Here is a 19,608-nt window from a genome sequence, read left to right as displayed (position 1 = left end):
ATGTCATTTAGTTCTATGCTCAGTCTTACATATGGATGAGGAGACAGGTTTCGAAGTTAACGGATTTGTCACAAATTTTTTACCTGTAACCTAGAGCAGTGGCCTTCTGCCATTCCCATTGCCTTCCATATTCACCCATCTATCTCTTTCTTTCTTCCTCTCCTTCTCTGTTCCTTTTCTTTTATCCTTTCCCCTGGTTTGTTTATTTCATTCTCTATATCCCCTACCTTACAAAACAAACAAATCCTAAAAAAAAAAAAAAAAAAAAAAAAAAAAAAAACGGTGGACTTTATATATTGGCTCTTTATTTTTTTTTATTGGTTTTGGGGGCATACCCAGTGCCACTCAGGGTTTACTCTGGCTATGCGCTCAGAAATAGCTCCTGGCTTGGTGGACCATATAGGATACCAGGGATCGTACCAGGTCCATGCTGGGTCAGCTTTTCAAGGCAAACACCCTACCACTGCACTGTCGCTCCAGCCCCTATATATTGGTTCTTTAGTTTTAAATTTTGGTTTATGTTAACCATTTTGGTTGCCCAAACTAATAGAGCAGTTTCTTCCCATCTTTGCCTACTAGAGATAACAATAGCATACTCAAACTGAGAATAAAGATTCCTGTATAGGTTCCCATGCTCATTGATTCATTGCTTAACCCTTGTATTGGTAAGTTATTAGCTATATTACTTGCTCATAAAAATACTCTTATTTTCCAACCTCTTGTTTAGAATTATTTATAAATATTGGAGAATGGTATGGATGATCTGGGTTTCATTTTAAACTAATGGAGTCACCTCCAGTAGTTTCCCAAAGGTAGTTGCTTGTACAGACCAAACTATACACTGGAAACCCTCTGGCTATTTTTAAAAGGAAACTGAAGCTTTAATAGCCATAGGGGGACAGGGATATGGCTCAATGAGAAAGCAAATTTTCTTACATCTTTGAGGCCTTAGGTTCATATTCTTGGTACCACAAATAAGTAAGAAAATAATAGAACAAGGGACAAGGAAAATAATTCAAAAGACTGGAAAGCAACTCTGCATCTTGCAGTATCCCAAGTTTGCTCCCCTATACCAAGTGGTCCCCTTCACACATCCCTGTACCACATGACTTCCTTCACATAGGGTGATCCCAAAACCATCATCAACCTGCACATCTAGACCTAATATTACTGGGAGTCATCCCCAGAACCCTTTTAAAAAATAATAAAATGGGGTCGGAGAGATAGCACAGTAGTAGGGCGTTTGCCTTGCACACAGCCAACCCAAGACAGACAGTGGTTCAAATCGTGGCATCCCGTATGGTCCCCTAAGCCTGGCAGGAGCAATTTCTGAGTACAGAGCCAGAAGTAATTCCTGAGCCTTGCCAGGCATGACCAAAAAAAAAAAAAAAAAATAATAATAATAATAATAATAAACTGAATTAAGTAAAATCAACATTTCATCATTTCCTGACACTAAATTATTAATGGTTTTTCCTTTTGTTTATCAGATTTTTACAGCATGTCTTTGGAGAAAAGATATATCTTTTTAATAACTACTCTTCCACAATCTGCATTTATATCACTAAATTATGACAGTTCTTCACAAAAGGACCCTAATTTACCTGTGTAATATGATTTGTGTCGTTTTCTCCTGTAATATTCTGTAACTAGTCTACTGCTTTGTATCTTTATACACTGTAATTTTAGATCCTTCCTCTTTGTTTATAGAGTTGAGTTTGCTAATATCAAAGGGATAAGAAGTGATAAATCTTATCCAATTCCTAACTTAGTTCTGCATTCCAATTTAATTGTGTAGTTATCTAGAAACCAGCTATTCCCCTAACTCCATTCCCATTAGCCAGATAGCATGCCTACTATTTAAGGAAGAGCTGCATCACTGCATATAGTGGCTCCTGACTATAATAAGCTCACTGTCCAATTACCAGCATCAACCTGCACCCATTCATCTAAACTTTTAGCAGGTGAAAGCTCTGTTGTTCAGTATCAAAAGGAAAACTCTACCCTTTGTTCACATTAAAACTCTACCCCTTGTCCATGTTAAATTTTACTTAAAATGTTTGTTATACTGGGGCCGGAGTGGAAGTGAAAGGTAGGGTGCTTGCCTTGTGTACGGCTGACCCAGGACAGACCTTGTTTCGATCCCCTGGTGTCCCATATGGTCCCCCAAAGCCAGGAGCGATTTCTGAGCACATAGCCAGGAGTAACTCCTGAGCATCACTGTGTAGCCCAAAAACCAAAAACATTTTTTTTTTCGTTATAGGGCCAGAGAGATTCTGTAGAGGTTTAGGCACTTGCCTTACATGTGACAAACCATGTTTGATCCCCAGTACTGTATGTATGGTCCTCTGAATACCACCAAGAGCAATTCACTAGCACCAGCTTGTGTCTGAAAACCAGGAACATAATCATTACACAGTATCTAATCGTTTTTCATCCTTTTGAAAAAATCGTATGGACATGACTCATTTTGTGTTTTCTTCCATCCTGTTTGTGAAGCTTCTCTGCCTTGCTCTAAATCAGCAGTTTCCATGCAGCTGATCGCCCATCAAGGTACTCTTTATTTTCCTCATCTTTGCACGGAATATTGCTTACCCTGCACTCATCCTGGGCACACGGCATGAGACTTCATTCACTGACCTCTGTCAACATAGTCTGGCTTAGGCACCGAGCAATTTGGGAAGAACTGCTTTATGGTCTGGGTATGCTGGTGGCATTCCCTGGCAGTTAAAGAGCTGCTTATTCTCCCCATGTACACTGAAGTGTTCATCCTTTACTAACATGGGTAGCTGTAGAGATGACTCTCGGGAAAATTAATAGAAAACCTAGTATGTAACTACAGGAATTGTTTTTAACTTAATACTGTTTTCCCCAAATATAAAGCCACCCAATGTTTCCTGTAAAATTAAAGCTGGCAGTCTAGTCTGTCATCTGGATTGGAATGGGGGAATTGGGGTTGGGTTGGTTTTTACTAAAGATTTTATTCATATACTCAATATAGTCCAGTTTTCTTGCATTGAATCTACATATCATATCTTTTATCATGTCATATGTTTTATTTGGGGGGAAGCCTCCCCAGTAGTGCTGATGTAGAGGGTTGTTTGTTAAGCCTTTGATGGCAGAGGACACCCATGGTGACCATGTGATACTGGGATTAAACTCAAGGATCTTTTTCAAACCAGACATGCACTGTATAGCCTTTTGAGTTCTCTCCCTGGCCCCTGGTTTATGTTTGTAATGTATAAAATATGCCTTATCTTTTATTTCTTATAATTTTATATTAAAAGATTATAAAACATAAACTGAAAAGGCAGAGTTATTAATAAAAGTTCAATAGGTACTTTAAAATTTTAATAGCTAGTTTTAAAATATAAAGATATAGTCCATTAATATAGCTCAATCCATTAATATGTTTACCATAGAACAAACTTTAGTTATCTTTATTTCTAGAAAGGTTTACTATATTTTGTGCTTCTGTTTATTTGCTTATATTAAGCAGATTTATAAATTTGAATATAAACTTTAGTTCTGCGCATTTGTTTTAAAACTTCTTTCAGTGTATCACTTGGTCTTTTTTGTTGTTTTTGTTTTGTGGCTGTTTCTGGCTGTGCTGAGGACTAACTCCTCATTCTTTACCCAGGGATCACTCCTGGTTGGCTATGGGGACCAGATGGGATGACAGAGATTGAACCCAGTTACTCTGGTCCTTCAGTTCATATTTTGGTTAGGGGTTTTTGGTGCACATCTAACCAGGCTCGAGGCTTACTCCTGGCACCATGTTCAGGGATCATCTAGCGGGCTCAGGGGACTAGACGGGGTCCCAAGGATCAAACCCAGGTTGCCACATGCAAAGCAAGTGCCATACCAGATGTACCATTGCTTCAGCCCCTCACTTGATCTTTTTTAACTACAGGCATTATAAATAGCTTAATTTGTAGCTGTTTTTATCTGCAAAAATATTCGTATGTCTTAACTGATTATTTTTTCACATAACCCTTTGACATAGGCAAGTTTACTAATACCCTTTCTTGGCCAACTGAGGACTAGAACCAGGTGAGCATTCTCATTCAACCATGACCCAAACCTTAGTCTTCTGTCATTTTGCCTCATTGTACATGTAACAAATGAGCCTTCTGACATTGTTTGGCTTGTCATCGTATAATGAGTGTTTTTGTCTGGTTTTTAGAAAACCTTATACAATGATCCAAGCAGCACAGAGTTAGGTAACTCACTAGCACCCCTGTGCAGATGGCAGGAGATTGGCGTTATTATTAGTGTTTCACTTTTTTCTGTCTATATAGTTTAAGTAATATGGTCACAGTAGTGCATAGTCTTTTTGTTATGTAGCTTCATACTAATGAACTCATTTTCTTATTTCTCAAAAATGCAAAAGGAAATAATACTGTCATTATTTAAAATACTAGGAGACCATTTGATATTTTAAATGCAGCAGGCAGGACATTTGCCTTGCACATGGCCAACTTGGATTCAATTCCCAGCATTTCATATGGTTCCAGGAGCCTGCCATTAGTAATTTCTGAGCACAAAGCCTGAGCACGACCAGGTATAGCCCCAAAACCAATAGGTAAATAAACACGTGGAGTTTTAAATGTTTTATTATCTGTCAGGCTAGATTGTTTTCCTTAGATGCAAGAAACAAATCTTAATGTCTGTATTCAAGGAACTCATGTTCAAGCTAAGAAGATAGACTTACTGGGGCCAGAGCAATAGCACAGTGGTAGGGCATTTGCCTTGCATGCAGTCAATTCAGGATGGACCTTGGTTCAATTACTGGCATCCCATATGGTCCCCTGAGCCAGGAGCAATTTCTGAGTTGCATAGCCAGGAGTAACCCCTGAGTGTCACAAGGTGTGGCCCAAAAAGCAAAAAAAAAAAAAAAATAGACTTATCACTTAAATTTTGTTTAGTAATAACTTCTGTGTAGGAGTTTTATCTGCAAACCCACAATCCATTAAAACATAGTGCTTATTAATGCACTGCTGGAGTGAATGTCTAGCTTTTTTGCTTGCATGTTTGGGATTGGCTGCATGTTCCATGGGGTGGGGTGAGGGTGGGAGAATTTAAACTAGTAAAAGAGGATTCCAGAAGCTTGTACCTCTATATTATTGGAGCGTTAGCTCCTGGGTTACTACTACCACCTGGATTTTGCTTTTGTGCCCACTGAGACTTAGAAGGGAGAATCAGTTGGTGCTTAGGGTATAAGAGACAGGTATGCAAAATGTCAAAGGGGATCTTAACAGAATTTCAACACCAAATTCTTCTTATAACTTTAAAGTATGTGGCATACCAACATAGAATGGATTCTGTCTTCCAGATTTAATTTTAGGCGATTAAAGAAAAAATGCTGCCAAAATTCTTGAAAGGTGAACATTATGCATAGAAATATAACTGCTAGACTCAAAATACTGTGATCATTGTTTAATTGCTAACTTAGTCTTTTTGTTTATTGTGAGGGTAGTGCTCAGAGATCACTTCTGACAACTGCTCTGGGGACCATACACATATGCAATACTGGGGATTTGACCTGAGGTCAGCCATATATAAGACAAGTGTCTTCCCTCTGTACTGCCTATCTCTCTACCCCTAACTTGGCTTTTTGAAGATGTTATATACACCACATTTTAAAGTTGAATGCAGGAAAAGGATTGGGGCTATACCAGACAGAACTATGCAGCACCAGGGATCCAGCCAGGACTTGAGCATGCAAAATAAATGCTCCAGCCTTTTGAGCTATCTCCCCAGCCCATTACTGATTTTTCAAAATGACCTTTCAAGATTTTTTTATATAGGATTGAAAAAATAGTTTAAAGATTAAAGCACTTGTCTTGTATGCAGCTAACACTAGTATGATTTCCTTCATTGCATCTGGTCCCTGTGCATTATTAGAGTGATCCCTGAAGGGAGCCAGGAATAAGCCTTGAACTCCACAGCTAAATAAATAATCAAAAATTGCATGTGTATTTTAAAAAATGTCAGTTTCTCCTTTGATGTTTGAAACATTTTTACTGTTATAAAGTTGAACTTAGAATGCCACATTTTTTTTACATGTGTGTGACTTGTAAAGTTAGATCATTAAATAGAAAAAAAAAACAGAACTGAAATGCAATTGAATTTTAGAATATAAATAGGATATCAGCCTCTCACATAGCAATGAAACTTGTGTGTGACAGGTTATTAGTGATACTTCATTTTTTTTAATTAAAAGAAATACATGCTTATTAGGAAGAAAAAATTACTCTTTGTTTTATTTTTGGATCATACCCAGCAATGCTCAGGACTAAGTCCTTAATCTGTGCTCAGGGATCACACCTGGCAGAGCTCAGGAGATGCCTGGAATCAAGATGCAACACAAGCACTCTATCACCTGTTATTATATTTTCTGCCCCAAAGATGAAAATAAAAATTTTATCACTTTAACTAGTTTATTAACATCTCATTATCTTTATTGCATCTCCTTCTAGTCTGCTTTTACTCTCAAAGTGTTTTTAGTTTGGTTTGGGGCCACACTCAGAAGTGGTCAGGATTTACTCTTGGCTCTACACTCAGGAATCACTCCTGGTGGACTCAGGGAACCTGGGATACCAGGTGTTGAAGCCAGGTCAGCCATGTGCAAGGCAAGTGTCCTACCCACTTTCTACCCTCTGTGGCCCCTTTCAACATATACTCTCAGCATATAATAGATAAATAATTTTTAAAGGTCTAAAGGTTATTGTATCAAAACAGACAATAAAATATTTTTAGTACTTCTTTGAAGACTTCTTGGTCCTGGTGACATTGTTCATTGACAATAATTTATATAATTCTTAATTCTATATAATTCTGTACCAGTAAGTAACCTCTTTCCTCAAACAGAAATGCTGCCACACTGAGTATAATATGTTTCCTTCTAGTATGAACCATGGTCTAGTTGTGGGAAAGCTGTGCAAAAGGTGCAAACACACAAGAGTCCCAGTTGGCATGTTGCTTGCAGAAAGCCAATCCACAATTTGTTTCAGATCCTCATCTGTTCAAAATCTTACTGCTGGGGGCCGGGTAGGTGGCGCTGAAGGTAAGGTGTCTGCCTTGCAAGCGCTAGCCAAGGAAGGACCGCGGTTCGATCCCCCGGCGTCCCATATGGTCCCCCCAAGCCAGGGGCGATTTCTGAGCACATAGCCAGGAGTAACCCCTGAGCGTCAAATGGGTGTGGCCCAAAAACCAAAAAAAAAAAAAAATACTTCTGCCTAAATTATTTTTCCTGTTAAGGAAGTAAATACACTTAACTATTGAACTTGTTGTTGGCCTCATGAAATTTCAAGGGATTTTCATCTGGAAGATTAGATATCTGACAGGTTCATGATAATGTCAAATGGAGCCAGTTTAAAAAAAAAAAAACTTGTTTTTTTGTCTTCCAGTAAAATTTGGGTTCACTCCTCTGGTTGTATATTATTTGACTGAGTTATAAATTCTCACATTAAAAAATGGAAGTATAGGGGCTAGAGAGATAGCCCCCAAAGAAACTTGGAACTCTTGCTTCACATGCACACGGCTCCTTGTTTGCTCCCCAGCACCACCAGATGTGGTTTTGATAGTCCCCAGCATTGCCCCCCCCCAAAAAAAATGAATGAAAGATATTGTCAGCATTCACTTCAATAAATATTTATTGGAAAAGACATCAACTTGATCTTATAGGGAAACAGAAGAGATAATGTTCTATCCTTCTGAGTGTTTTTACTCATTTTCATTTGTTATTTGTTTTTGTTTTGGGGTCATGCCTAGTGATTCTCAGGGAACATGCCTTGTGGTATTTCTCATTAGCTGTACAATTCCTCTGGTCCTTGCTTTGACTTTTGTAAAGGAAATCAAACATACATACAGTTCTTAAAAGATAGACAAACTGGGGCCCGGAGAGATAGCACAGCAGCGTTTGCCTTGCAAGCAGCCGATCCAGGACTAAAGGTGGTTGGTTCGAATCCCGGTGTCCCATATGGTCCCCCGTGCCTGCCAGGAGCTATTTCTGAGCAGACAGCCAGGAGTAACCCCTGAGCACCGCCGGGTGTGGCCCAAAAAAAAAAAAATAGACAAACTGTAAGAGACAAACAGAAGCAGAAGAGAAGAGAAAATAGAGACCAAAAAAATAGACCATGTAGCAGTGATATCTTGCCTGTTCTGCAGTGATAAACAATTTTTAAAAACTTGCACAAATCCATCACAAAGTTTAGGGGACATCAGGAGACCATGAGTAGCCTTCCTTCAGTCTTTTGGTTTTTTTTGTATTTTGGGTCACACCCAGTAGCGCTTAGGGGTTACTCATGCCTCTACACTCAAATCGCTCCTGGCAGGCTCGGTGGCAGGCTCGGGGTACCACCCTATGGGATGTCGGGATTCAAATCCCTACCTCCATGCTCTCTCTCCAGCCCGGTCCTTTTTTTTTTTTTTTTTTAAATAGCTCTGGAAAAGATAAAAATAAGTATGTAGAGAATAGTAAAAATCCTCAAGAATTCTGTTACTCGGAGAAAAGGTCTGAGAACCTTGAAATATTTTTTATTCACTTTCTACACTTATTTTCAAATTTGAATTTAACAGAGTTGAGATGGTGATTCACTGTCCTTGGCTTCTGAAGAAATGTTGCCGATGTTTGTAATTCCCTTCACACTCCGTAAGCAGGATGGGATTATTTTTATGTATTTTTTGTTTCTTTTTTTAAAAGATAATGACTTGGGGCCGGAGAGATAGCATGAAGGTCATTAGTTCGAGTCTCGGCATCCCATATGGTCCCTTGAGCCTGCCAGGAGTGATTTCTGAGCATAGAGCCATGAGTAAACCCTGAGCACTGCCGGGTGTGACCCAACCCCCCCCCCCAAATGCTGACAAATGTTCATGTTCCTTTAATAAGTTCAACAGAGGGGGTGAAGCAATAGCACAGCGGTGAGGTGTTTGTCTTGCATGCAGCTGACCCAGGACAGACCCAGGTTCAATCAACCAGCATCTCATCCCAAGCCTGCCAGGAGCAATTTCTGAGCACAGAGCCACGAGTAATCCCTGGGTGCCACTGGGTGTGGCCCAAAACAAACAAACCAAAAAATAGTTAAAGAGAACAAATCTCTACTAAACCTTTGAAATCTCTAAACCTTTGAAAATCAGCCATGTACATATCGAGTTTTGAGTATTCTAGTTTTTGTCGTGGGTTTTATTTGTTTTGGATTTGGAGCCATACCCAGCAGTCCTCAGAGTTCACTCTGACTGTGCTCAGGGATCACTACTGGTAGCCTTGGGAGACTGGATGGAGTGTCAGAGATCAAACTCTCTAGTCAGCTGCTGCAAGGCAATCACCTACCCACTGTACTATCCCTCTAACCCCAATGTACATATTTTTTTGTTTGTTCTTTTTGGGTTTTTGGCCACACCCAGTGACGCTCAAGGGTTACGTCTGGCTATATGCTCAAAAATCACTCCTGACTTGAGGGACCAAATGGGACACCAGGGGATCAAACCCCAGTCCATCCTAGGTTAGCACGTGCAAGGCAGACGCCTTACACCCTGCCCCACCACTCCAACACCATCCCAACCCAATGTACATGTTAATGCTTGACACTTTGAATTCAAGGTTCCATCAGACAAGGACTCTTGGGAGAATCACAAATCTCATGTCCTGTGCATGAGTCAATAAAACATTAGTAGATCCGAAAATTTTTTCTTCTCAAGTTTAATGTTTATTTTAAATTTAAATGCTACAGATAGGAGTAAAATAAAATTTACCAGGAATCAGACCATTTAGAGATAATTGGGATAATGGGGATAAATTGAGATAATGGGGGATAAATTGGGACTACACCAAGTGGTGCTCAGGGCTTACTACTGGCTCTGTGCTGAGAGAATCACTCCTGATGGTACTCAGGAACTGGTATAGAATGCGTTAGATCAAACTGAGGTCAGTCCTGTGCAATTCAAGCACTCCTGTACTATCTCTCCAGCCCCATAAATAAATTTATTTTGTTCATTTTTGGGCCACCAGTTGCTCTCAGTGGTCACTCCTGGCTCTGCACTCAGAAATCACTCCTGGCAGGCTTAAGAGACCATATGGGATGCTGGGGATCGAACCTGGGTCAGCTATGTGTGGGAAAATGCCTTACCCAATGTGCATCACTCTGGACCCCATAAATAATTTTTGGCAATATTTTCTGAACATTTTTTGAACGTCGGTATTTTTCCTATTTTAAACGATGACTCATCTTTATCAGTAAATAATAACTAGTTTAAATATTGATACAAATTATTAAAATTCTCTTCAGGTATTTGGTATCCTACTAGTAACATGCCAGATCTTGGTATAATCAACCTACATTATAGAAAATGGTAAAATTGATTAAAGTATAACAGACACTAAAGAAATAGCAGGCAAGGTACTTGCTTTGCATGTGGCTGACTTAGGTTTGATTACTGGCACCACACCCAAAAACTATAAAATGTTCAAATTTAATTTTAATAAAACATAATATCAGAAAATGATACAAGTTATTTATTTGCAACTTGTTAATCATTTAAGCAACAGATATTTAAGTCAAAACTCTGCATCCAAATCAAGAAGAATGTTACCAGCAACCCAAGAAGCTGCCTTATGTTCCTTTTAGTCATTTCTTCACTTACATGTATAACTACTATTCTGTGACTGCCTAGATTGTAATTTTCACTAATATGATGGATTAAATAAAAATACCTTGTTGGGGTCAGAGCAATAATAGAGTGGGTAGGGACATATTGCATGTGTCCAACTGGGTTCAATTCCCAGCATCCCATATGGTCTCCCAAACCCCACCAGGAGTAACTCTTGAGTGTAGAGTCAAGAGTAAGCCTGCACACTGCTGGGTATGACCCAAAACAAAAATAACAAAGATTTGGTTGATTATTTTGTAAATTTATTGTTTACATTATTTATAAAGTTATTTGAGGATTGTTTGTTTGTTTGATCACACCCAGTGGTGCTCAGGGGTTACTCCTGACTCTGCACTCAGAAATTGTTCCTGGCAAGCTTAGGGACCATATGGGATGCTGGAGATCGAACCCAGGTCTACCACATGCAAGGCAAATGCCCTACCACTGTGCTATCACTCTTGTTCCTTGAAATTTAATTGCCCTGAGAGAAACAAGTTGCACCTAGAGTTTAAGACCAGAACATGAAATAACTTACCATTATTGGAGTTCTGTCATATAACTTTGTGATAAAATTTTTCCGCATAAATATTTAAGTTCCTCGGAACAGACTCTGTGATTTAAAAAATAAAAAGCAAGGTCTGGAGACATAGGAGTTAAGGTGCATGCCTTGCATGTGGCTGGCCCCAATTAAATCCTTGGTTCCCGCTGTCCCCTGAGCAGCACAGGATTCAGCTCTGGAGGCCCAGAGCACCACCAGGGCCCAAGTAGCAGAAGCCCCTCAAGTCCTGGGTACTCTGCACTGGAGCGTATTGGCTGTATCTAAACACCTGTAGGGAGGAACAACTCTCCTGTCAGCTTCTGGTATGATTTGGAGTAAGGAGTCTTCCCTGGTGCCTTTTCTAGCTTTTCCTTTCAAACCTTCAGCTTCTTTCTCGCATTGTTTTCCTGTTGTGATAAGAAATGTTGCTTAACAAGATGTGGTTTTCTGTGCAGTAAGGTCTTAGTAACCATTCTACCTCTTGACCCTTTAAATGAAATGCACAAAACCAGTTCACCAGGTTATAGCTCTTGTTCAGATCATAAGATTCCCCCAGGACTTCACACCAGAGGAAAGGGAGTAACTTGCCGCTCTGTTTCTTTCCAGGAATCGACAAGGAGAATGTGGAGCTCTCCCCTACCACTGGGCACTGTAACAGTGGACGAACTCGCCATGGATCCGCAAGCCAAGTGCAAAAACAACGAAGCGCTGGCAGTTTCAAACGTAATAGCATTAAGAAGATCGTGTGAAGCTTTCTTTCTTTCCTTTTTCAAACAGTCCTAACTGACACGGGCTCTTCACCAGTGACCCTTTCACCACCGTGCTGTGATGCTGCACTTCATGTTTTCTAATGAGCCCAACCAGTCCGCCATGTTGCCAGATGATCAACTCTTGGAAGCATTGCCTAAATTTAATGCTGCTTTTCCTTTAACTTTTTCTCTCCTACTTTTGGTGTATGACTGGTCTAAGCAAGTGTTCAGACAGCTGCAAATGAAGTTGGAGGTCCAGGACACTTGAACTGAGAACCTCCCATTTGTAAGAGAGGATGAATTACTGAATACTGCTATTACTAGCCAACTATGAAAGCCATTTGCACAGAGCTCTGCCTTCTATGTTTTTCCCCTCCATCATACAGAGTAAAGTGTTAGTCTTATTTACATACTTTTCAAGATAGACACTTATGGAAGAAATAATATTATAACCCCAGTATGTTTAATCTGACTTTTAGCTGTGGACTTTTTTTTACCGTTAACAAAACTGAAGGAGGAATATAGAGGTCCAAGCCTCAGTGACTACACACCACAAAGCCACAGGCGAGGTACTTTTGGGGGGTGGAGGGACTTAGTATTTTGTAGTGGGTTCTTAAATACTAACACTTGAGTATTAGCAATAATTACAGAAAAAGAAGCATAACTACATATCTTAATATCACTGAATTAAAGCTCTGGTTTCTGAGGCCTTATCCAAACTCAGTCATCCAAACGAGTTTACTTTTTCCTCAAGTTGATTTTTACTCTTTAAACATGCTAATTATTGTGGGGTTTTGTTTTCATAAGCAAAAACTATACTGAGTATAGTATTATACATGTCCCCCTCCTCTGCTTTTTCCCTAGTTAATTTTGAGCAAAGTAGACAGTGAACAAAGTGTTGAAAATTATTCCTACAAGATAATTTTCCTAGATATTTACATTAGCTCCATAGCAAAATGGAATGGTACGTGACTTTCAGGCGTAGCCAGCGCTTTCATTTTGTTTAATAATCCCCCCCCAAACTCAGACTCTGTTATATATTATCAAAAAGTTATTTGACAATATGTATTTTAAATGTCTTCACTTTTTCCTTTTCCCCAAAATCAGGACTCTCTTTAGCAAAACTCTTGAACTCTAGCTGATAGAAATATATTAATCACTGTGAGAAGACTGGTCAGCCTTCGTCAGTATGGGTACAGGGACCTGAAGCGCTGCTGCTGTGCTGGGTGGGTGGGGTGGACTCCCACAGCATCAGAATTCCCGTTATATGCAGATTCCATTTCTTTGTGGTGCCTACAATATGCAAAGTAATTTAAGTGAGCACATTGTTATCTGGATGTTCCAGTTGAGACTAGAACCATATTTATTCCAGAAAGATATTATCCCCTTACTCCCAACTACTCTTTATGTACTGAGATGAAACAGCTTTGGGGAGAGGAAGGGACACTGAGGGAAGGGAAATTTCCTGTAGAGCTATTTCGTGAGTGGATGTCAGTAAATTAAATTCCACAGCTAAATCAACAAATAATGGTACATTTACGTGTTCTGATTTTAATAATATACATTTCACATTTATCTACACAGTAACAATGTAATATGTTAATGTAAATAAAATTGCTTTTGATATTCAGAAATAAGAATTTAATTTTGTTAATTTGTTTACAGTCCTGGGGGAAAGAACTTATGACAAAATAAAAGAAAAAAATATTAATTATTTTGACAAAGAATTGTCAGGAAATATTGATGACAGGGCAATTTTCTACACTTTATTTAGAGCTGTTAGGCAGCACTAGAATGGAATATAGGATACAACAGCTGAGACCAACAGAAGCTAACACTCAGCTGAGTTGAGATACAGACCATTAGGAACCCAATGCTAGGCATGCCAAGCTGCCTTTGATGTTGGGTTCTCCTCCAGTTTCTGAGATAGGGATTCCAGCTCCTTGGCTCCCAAAATCAGAGGCAGATGTCAGTCTTCAGTTGACTTCCATGCTTTTCCTCCATGAGGTGGTTTGGTGCTTATGACAATGAGTTTGGTATGCTCTTTTGTTTCTCCTGTCAGAATGGAGAAACTTCCAAAGGTTAACTTATAAAAATAGTTCTTTCTATAAAAGTTTTCCAGAGTATGGTATTTCTTAAAGTTATTCACTATTTCCCTTTTGTGTAATGAATGGAAAGAATTCACTTGAAGTACCTCATAAAATGATCAGCATTAGACAAATCAAAATTGAGCCTTTGAAATATGAAATTGCTTTTGGCCAGTATATCCTGGGAATATGAAAACTTGCTATGGTTTTAAATTACCTTGTTTAGTGGTGGAGAAATAGTTCAGTGGATGAGTGCATGCTTTTCATGCAGGAGACCCAAGTTTGATTCCCCAATACTTTGTTGTCCCCTAAGCACTGCTGGAAGTGGCCCAAAATCCAAATAAAATTTATCTTGCTTAAAGAAGTTCCGATGTCTTAAGAAAGTCCAACCTTCCCAATCACTAAAATGAATATACAATAAACCTTTACCATTGATTTCCCTGAGAAATGAAACACTCCATTAGGCCTCATACCTGTAATCTACACAAGAACTTTTAAAGGTCAATGATTGAGTTTTGCATAATTTGATAGATGATCTTATAAAAAAAAAACAACACATAGTATGTCAGGACCACAAAGATAATTCAGAGGGCTAGGACACATATGTTGTTTGTGGGATCCCCAGAGTCACTTCCTAGTATTGCATGGCTCTCAAAGCACTGCCAGGAATGCCCTCCACCCCAACTTACCCCTGAAAAATAGAATGATTTAAGTAATTTGATGTTGGTGGATATTTTCCCTGAATTTTTAGAGGAACACAATAACTCCTCATGTTTTGGTTGTGCACTTTCAGTCCATCTTATCCACATTCTTCCCCAGAAGTGTCCCCGGAAGGGCCCCTGTGTGCCCACACTGAAATACACAGCACTCTGGCTTTGGAGGAAGGTGGTGAGTAATGTTCTTCCTCCACCCCTTACTCTTTCAGTGCTGAATGCCAGCGCTGAGAGGACAACGCTGAGGACCAGCCACTTGCCACCCTATGGAACAGATGTTCTGGGGAGAGATGCATGTAAGCCAGGAGTCCTCCCTACTTGATGGGTTTAGAGTTTTTCCATTTTCTTTCGGCTCTTTGATTTTGGGTTTTGCTTTTGCATCCTCCCCACTCATCCCCACTTCTGCTCCCGGGTATAATGAGGCATGTCAAATGTTATTCAATGGACTTACACAAAAACTCCTCTTAGTGTCAGCCACAGTTTTTTTTTAATGCAGTATATTCACCTGTAAATAGTTTGTGTAAAAATTTGACAGAAAAGTATATTTACTACACTGTAAATACATGTGATGATACATTGTATTATTTTGCTTTTTTGTAAAGCAGTTAGTTGCTGTACATGGATAACAAAAATTTGATTATTCTGGTGTTAGTATTGTTAATTTCCTCCTGCGAGTGCGTTACATCATTTAAAGAAATTGCTATGTGTTGTAAACTGACATTGTATATGATGACTTCCTTGCCTTTTCAATTGGACCTCCACTTTGACAGGTCCCTTCCCCAAAGCCTTGTTAATTAATATTGTCGGCAAATGTATGCCAGCAGGAGAAATAATTGCCCAAGAGACAAAATCAGTCATTGTAGGGGAGACTTGTAGAAATCCATTTCAGACCATTGTTGTTCCTCACCCCATTTTCCTCCCTGTGTATGTACCTTCCACACCTTTTTTTTAAGTAAAATGTAAATTCAATCTGCTTTAAGCTGTGAGGAGTTTTTCAATTTCTTCACATGCATCAGGTTCTGTTTTCTCACTTTCTCCCACTCATTCCTTTTGAAACATAAGCGCCATTTCCTTTCTTTTGAAGATGTCTTTGGTTCTCCCATCTCTACCTAGGTTCTGGAAAGACCTAGTTCCAGAACTTCTCTAAACTAAAAGTAAAATCATTCTGGTGAAATGTTCAGGGAAGGCCCGGAGAGATAGCACAGCGGTGTTTGACTTGCAAACAGCTGACTCAGGACCTAAGGTGGTTGGTTCAAATTCCGGTGTCCCATGTCGTCCCCCGTGCCTGCCAGGAGTAACCCCTGAGCGCCGCCGGGTGTGGCCCAAAAACCAAGGAAAAAAAAAAAAAGAAATGTTCAGGGAAGTTGAAAGTTCCAAATGGGGCATATGTGAAGCTGACAAAGATTGGCAGGAGAAAGATAAGCAAATTATTTAAGGTAAATGTCATAAGGAAATGAAACCCAAAGACAGTTTTACCTGAGTGGGACAGAAAGAGCAAAACTTGATTGTCCCTTCAAGTTTGTTTCTTGATTTCTGATTGTTTCTTCAGCACCTTTGATTTGCTCCTGTTGTCCTGGTCTGCTCACAGCAATCTGACCTGCCAGGGCCAGTGTGATAGCACAGCAATAGGGCATTTTGCCTTGCACATGGCCAACCTAGGATGGACCCAGATTCAGTCCCCAGCATCCCATATGGTCCCCTGAGTCTGCCAGGAGTAGAGGACCAGGAATAACCCCTGATCACCATGGGTGTGGTCAAAAAAAAAAAATCTGACCAGCCAGGAAAGAGCAAGGGAATGGCCACCAAAAATTAACTGCCTTTGCCTTTTCTCAGACTCCAAAGTGCCCTATTTAGGGGAATTGTTCAAGTCCCTCCACACTTTTTGGACCTACACAACTGCAGAGTGACTTGAGTCTCCTGATTGGGATGACTTTTTAAATGCACACTCATTCAAGAATACCAGACACCTGAGATTGGCCAGTCAGATGGACCCTATAGCCATCTCCCACTTTTTAGCTTTCCTACAGTCTTCTGTCCCACTGTGCTCACCAACACTGTAAACCATTCACCTATGAGAGTGGACATTTCATAATGTGAAATTTAGTCAGTAGGTTCGAGCTCCTATAATTCTTACTTTACCTTGTGGGTTAATATAAATATACATGTATGTATGAACATTTAATGTTTCCAACGCAGTTTCAAGCATTTTGCTTAAAAGGGTCAAATCACTGTTTTAAGTTTATTTTTTTTTCTTTTAGTATCTGCAGAAGTTCTTATTGCAAAAATTTTCTGGGTCCATAACCATCTGTTTGTGCTGAGAGTTTAATTAGTTGTAGTGGAGAGAATAAGCCTGTGGTGCTGTAAAGGTTTATTTAGCCCTTCTTTTACAAGGCCCATTTCCTCAATTTAAAATAGGGAAGTCGCATTGGAATTCAGTAGTGTCCTTTCCTGTACAAAAGTTCAGGCAAGCACAACTTAAATATATCTATGGGAAGGAAATATCACCAGCTATGCCTCAACTGATAACATTATGTTTATTTGTTCAAAGAAATTTTATACACATTGAAGGGCTGGAGAGATAGCATGGAGGTAGGGCGTTTGCCTTACATGCAGAAGGACAGTGGTTCGAATCCCAGCATCCCATATGGTCCCCTGAGCCTGCCAGGAGCAATTTCTGAGCATAGAGCTAGGAGGAACCCTGAGCGCTGTCGAGTGTGACCCAAAAACCAAAATAAATAAAAAAAGATATGTAAGGATAAAGTTTGGTTTCTCTCTAACAAGCTCAATTTAGTGGAAGAAATAGCCATAACCAATGACTACGAGATCCAACTTGTGCCTGGAGCTCTTGGAGGGCTAGCCCAGGTTCAATCACCGGTATCCTATATGGTGAGCCACTGCCAGGAGTGATCCCTGAGTATCGCCAGGGATATTTTAGTCTTCTAACTAAAATAAAAAATGGCCACCAGGAAGTCTATTGAGTGGACATGTGTCCAGTGAGCTATTAGTAATCGGCTGGGGGCCAGAGGGACAGTATAGCAGGTAGGGTGTTTAACTTCCACCTAGCCAACCTAGCAACACAGCCAAGCCCTATCAGGAGTGATCCTTGAGTACAGAACCAGAAGTAAATCCTGAGCACCACGAGATAGAGTCCGAAAGTAAACCAAAAAATAAAAGTACAACTGGAGGAAGTGACTCCCAAGACTGGAGCACATGCTTTATGTGTGGGAGTTTGATTCCTGGCATTGCATGGTCCCCAAGGCTTTGTCCAGTTGCAGAGTCTTAAATGTGTGAGGTATGTATAGCAGCAAAGTATGTAGGCAGAATATGGCAGACTAGAAAGGAAATTAGCTGTTCTCTTCCCCTCCATTCTTTTGCCTCACTGCAGTCTGATTATATTTAAATATTTCAAAGACACACCTCAGTTCCAGATGCCAAAAATCAATGTACTCTACCTTTGAGTTTACTTTTCATTTTATCTTATAAGAAGTTATTGTGCTGTCCTCCTGTTAGCAGGCCAGTCTGCTCAGCTTAGTTTGAATTCAGCCTAGCTAAATGAGGTGTGAGCACCAGAATGAACAGAAGAGTCAAGAACATGGAGAGACAGACCACTGTCCCAGGTGAGAAAGCACAAGTCTAGAATGCCAGTTGTTCCCAAGTGAACTTACTGTTTAACAGAGCTCCAGTCAACAGCTCTGCAAGTATCTCTAAACAAAACCATCTTGGGGTTCACTTACATAGTAAGTGAGAAAGCATGGCTGGGGAGTGCAGAAATAGCACCCTGGTCAACTGCCCTCACACAGAGACTACTAATTGGATCCCTAGATTACAATTACTAATTGAATACCCCCACATTATAGAATTTAATCCTGGCAACTAAGTGTGTGATTTCTTGGTTGTTAATCTTCACAACAAAGAAAGGAAGGGGGAAATAATAAAAATCAAAATGTTTAAAATGAGCTTGAGAAAGATGGTAGAGACCAGCAGTAACACGGGTTCTATCAAGCAGAACCATCTTGAAACATTTATGTCAAACTCAAATAGAGCTTGCTTTGACATCAACTGAGAGAAGAGCAGCATTTTACTGCCCTGTTGTGGACATTCTGTGAGAGCAGGAGAAACCAATTCCTTGACCAGTTCCTGGGAGTAATCATGAAGAAACACAATCAAGTGCTGAAAACTATATTAGAAAGAACAAGTGAATACTTCAAGCAAGGACCCATGATAGACTTAGCAAAAAGGACTTAAGCAAAATGAATGTCTTTTATTACCTAGCATTGTTGGTCTCTTGGTCAGAGACATCAATAACTCTCCTAATACAATGGGAAAGTGTTTGCCTTGCACTTGGTCAATATGGATTCAATCCCTGATATGCAATATATCCCCCGAGTGCAGAGCCAGGAGTAAGCCCTGAACACTGTTGAGTAGGGCCAAAAAGATAAGTAAAGTGTATTCATAGGATATTTGGGGGGGGGGGTTGTTTTTGGGCCACATCCAGTGACGCTCAGGGGTTATTCCTGGCTATGTCCTCAGAAATCACTCCTGGCTTGGGGAGCCATATGGGACGCCAGGGATTGAACCGAAGTCCGTCCTAGGCTAGCACGGACAAGGCAGACGCCTTACCCATTGCGCTACTGCTTCGGCCCTCATAGGATATATTTTTAAAAAAAAAAGGGGGGGGGGAGAGATAGCACAGCGGCGTTTGCCTTGCAAGCAGACGATCCAGGACCAAAAAGGTGGTTGGTTCGAATCCCGGTGTCCCATATGGTCCCCCGTGCCTGCCAGGAGCTATTTCTGAGCAGACATCCAGGAGTAACCCCTGAGCACCGCGGGGTGTGCCCCCCCCCAAAAAAAAGGCAAAAAAAAATGGGGCT

The 19,608-nt window shown here is 40.1% G+C and overlaps 1 protein-coding gene across 1 annotated transcript in view; it reads left to right on the top strand.

The window, feature by feature from the left end:
* Positions 1 to 13,577, top strand: part of NF1 (neurofibromin 1) — a 304,781-nt gene extending 291,204 nt beyond the window's left edge. Inside the window, 1 exon segment of the mRNA XM_049772767.1 lies at positions 11,795 to 13,577. Coding sequence (XP_049628724.1) covers positions 11,795 to 11,937 — 143 coding nt within the window. The 3' untranslated portion in view covers positions 11,938 to 13,577.
* Positions 13,578 to 19,608: the final 6,031 nt, after the last annotated feature.

The sequence above is a fragment of the Suncus etruscus genome, chromosome 1 (genome assembly GCF_024139225.1).
Source record: "Suncus etruscus isolate mSunEtr1 chromosome 1, mSunEtr1.pri.cur, whole genome shotgun sequence".
In the NCBI taxonomy this organism is placed as follows: domain Eukaryota; kingdom Metazoa; phylum Chordata; class Mammalia; order Eulipotyphla; family Soricidae; genus Suncus; species Suncus etruscus.
The sequence above is the reverse complement of the archived record's forward strand: the minus strand, read 5'-3'. Positions and strand labels throughout refer to the sequence as shown.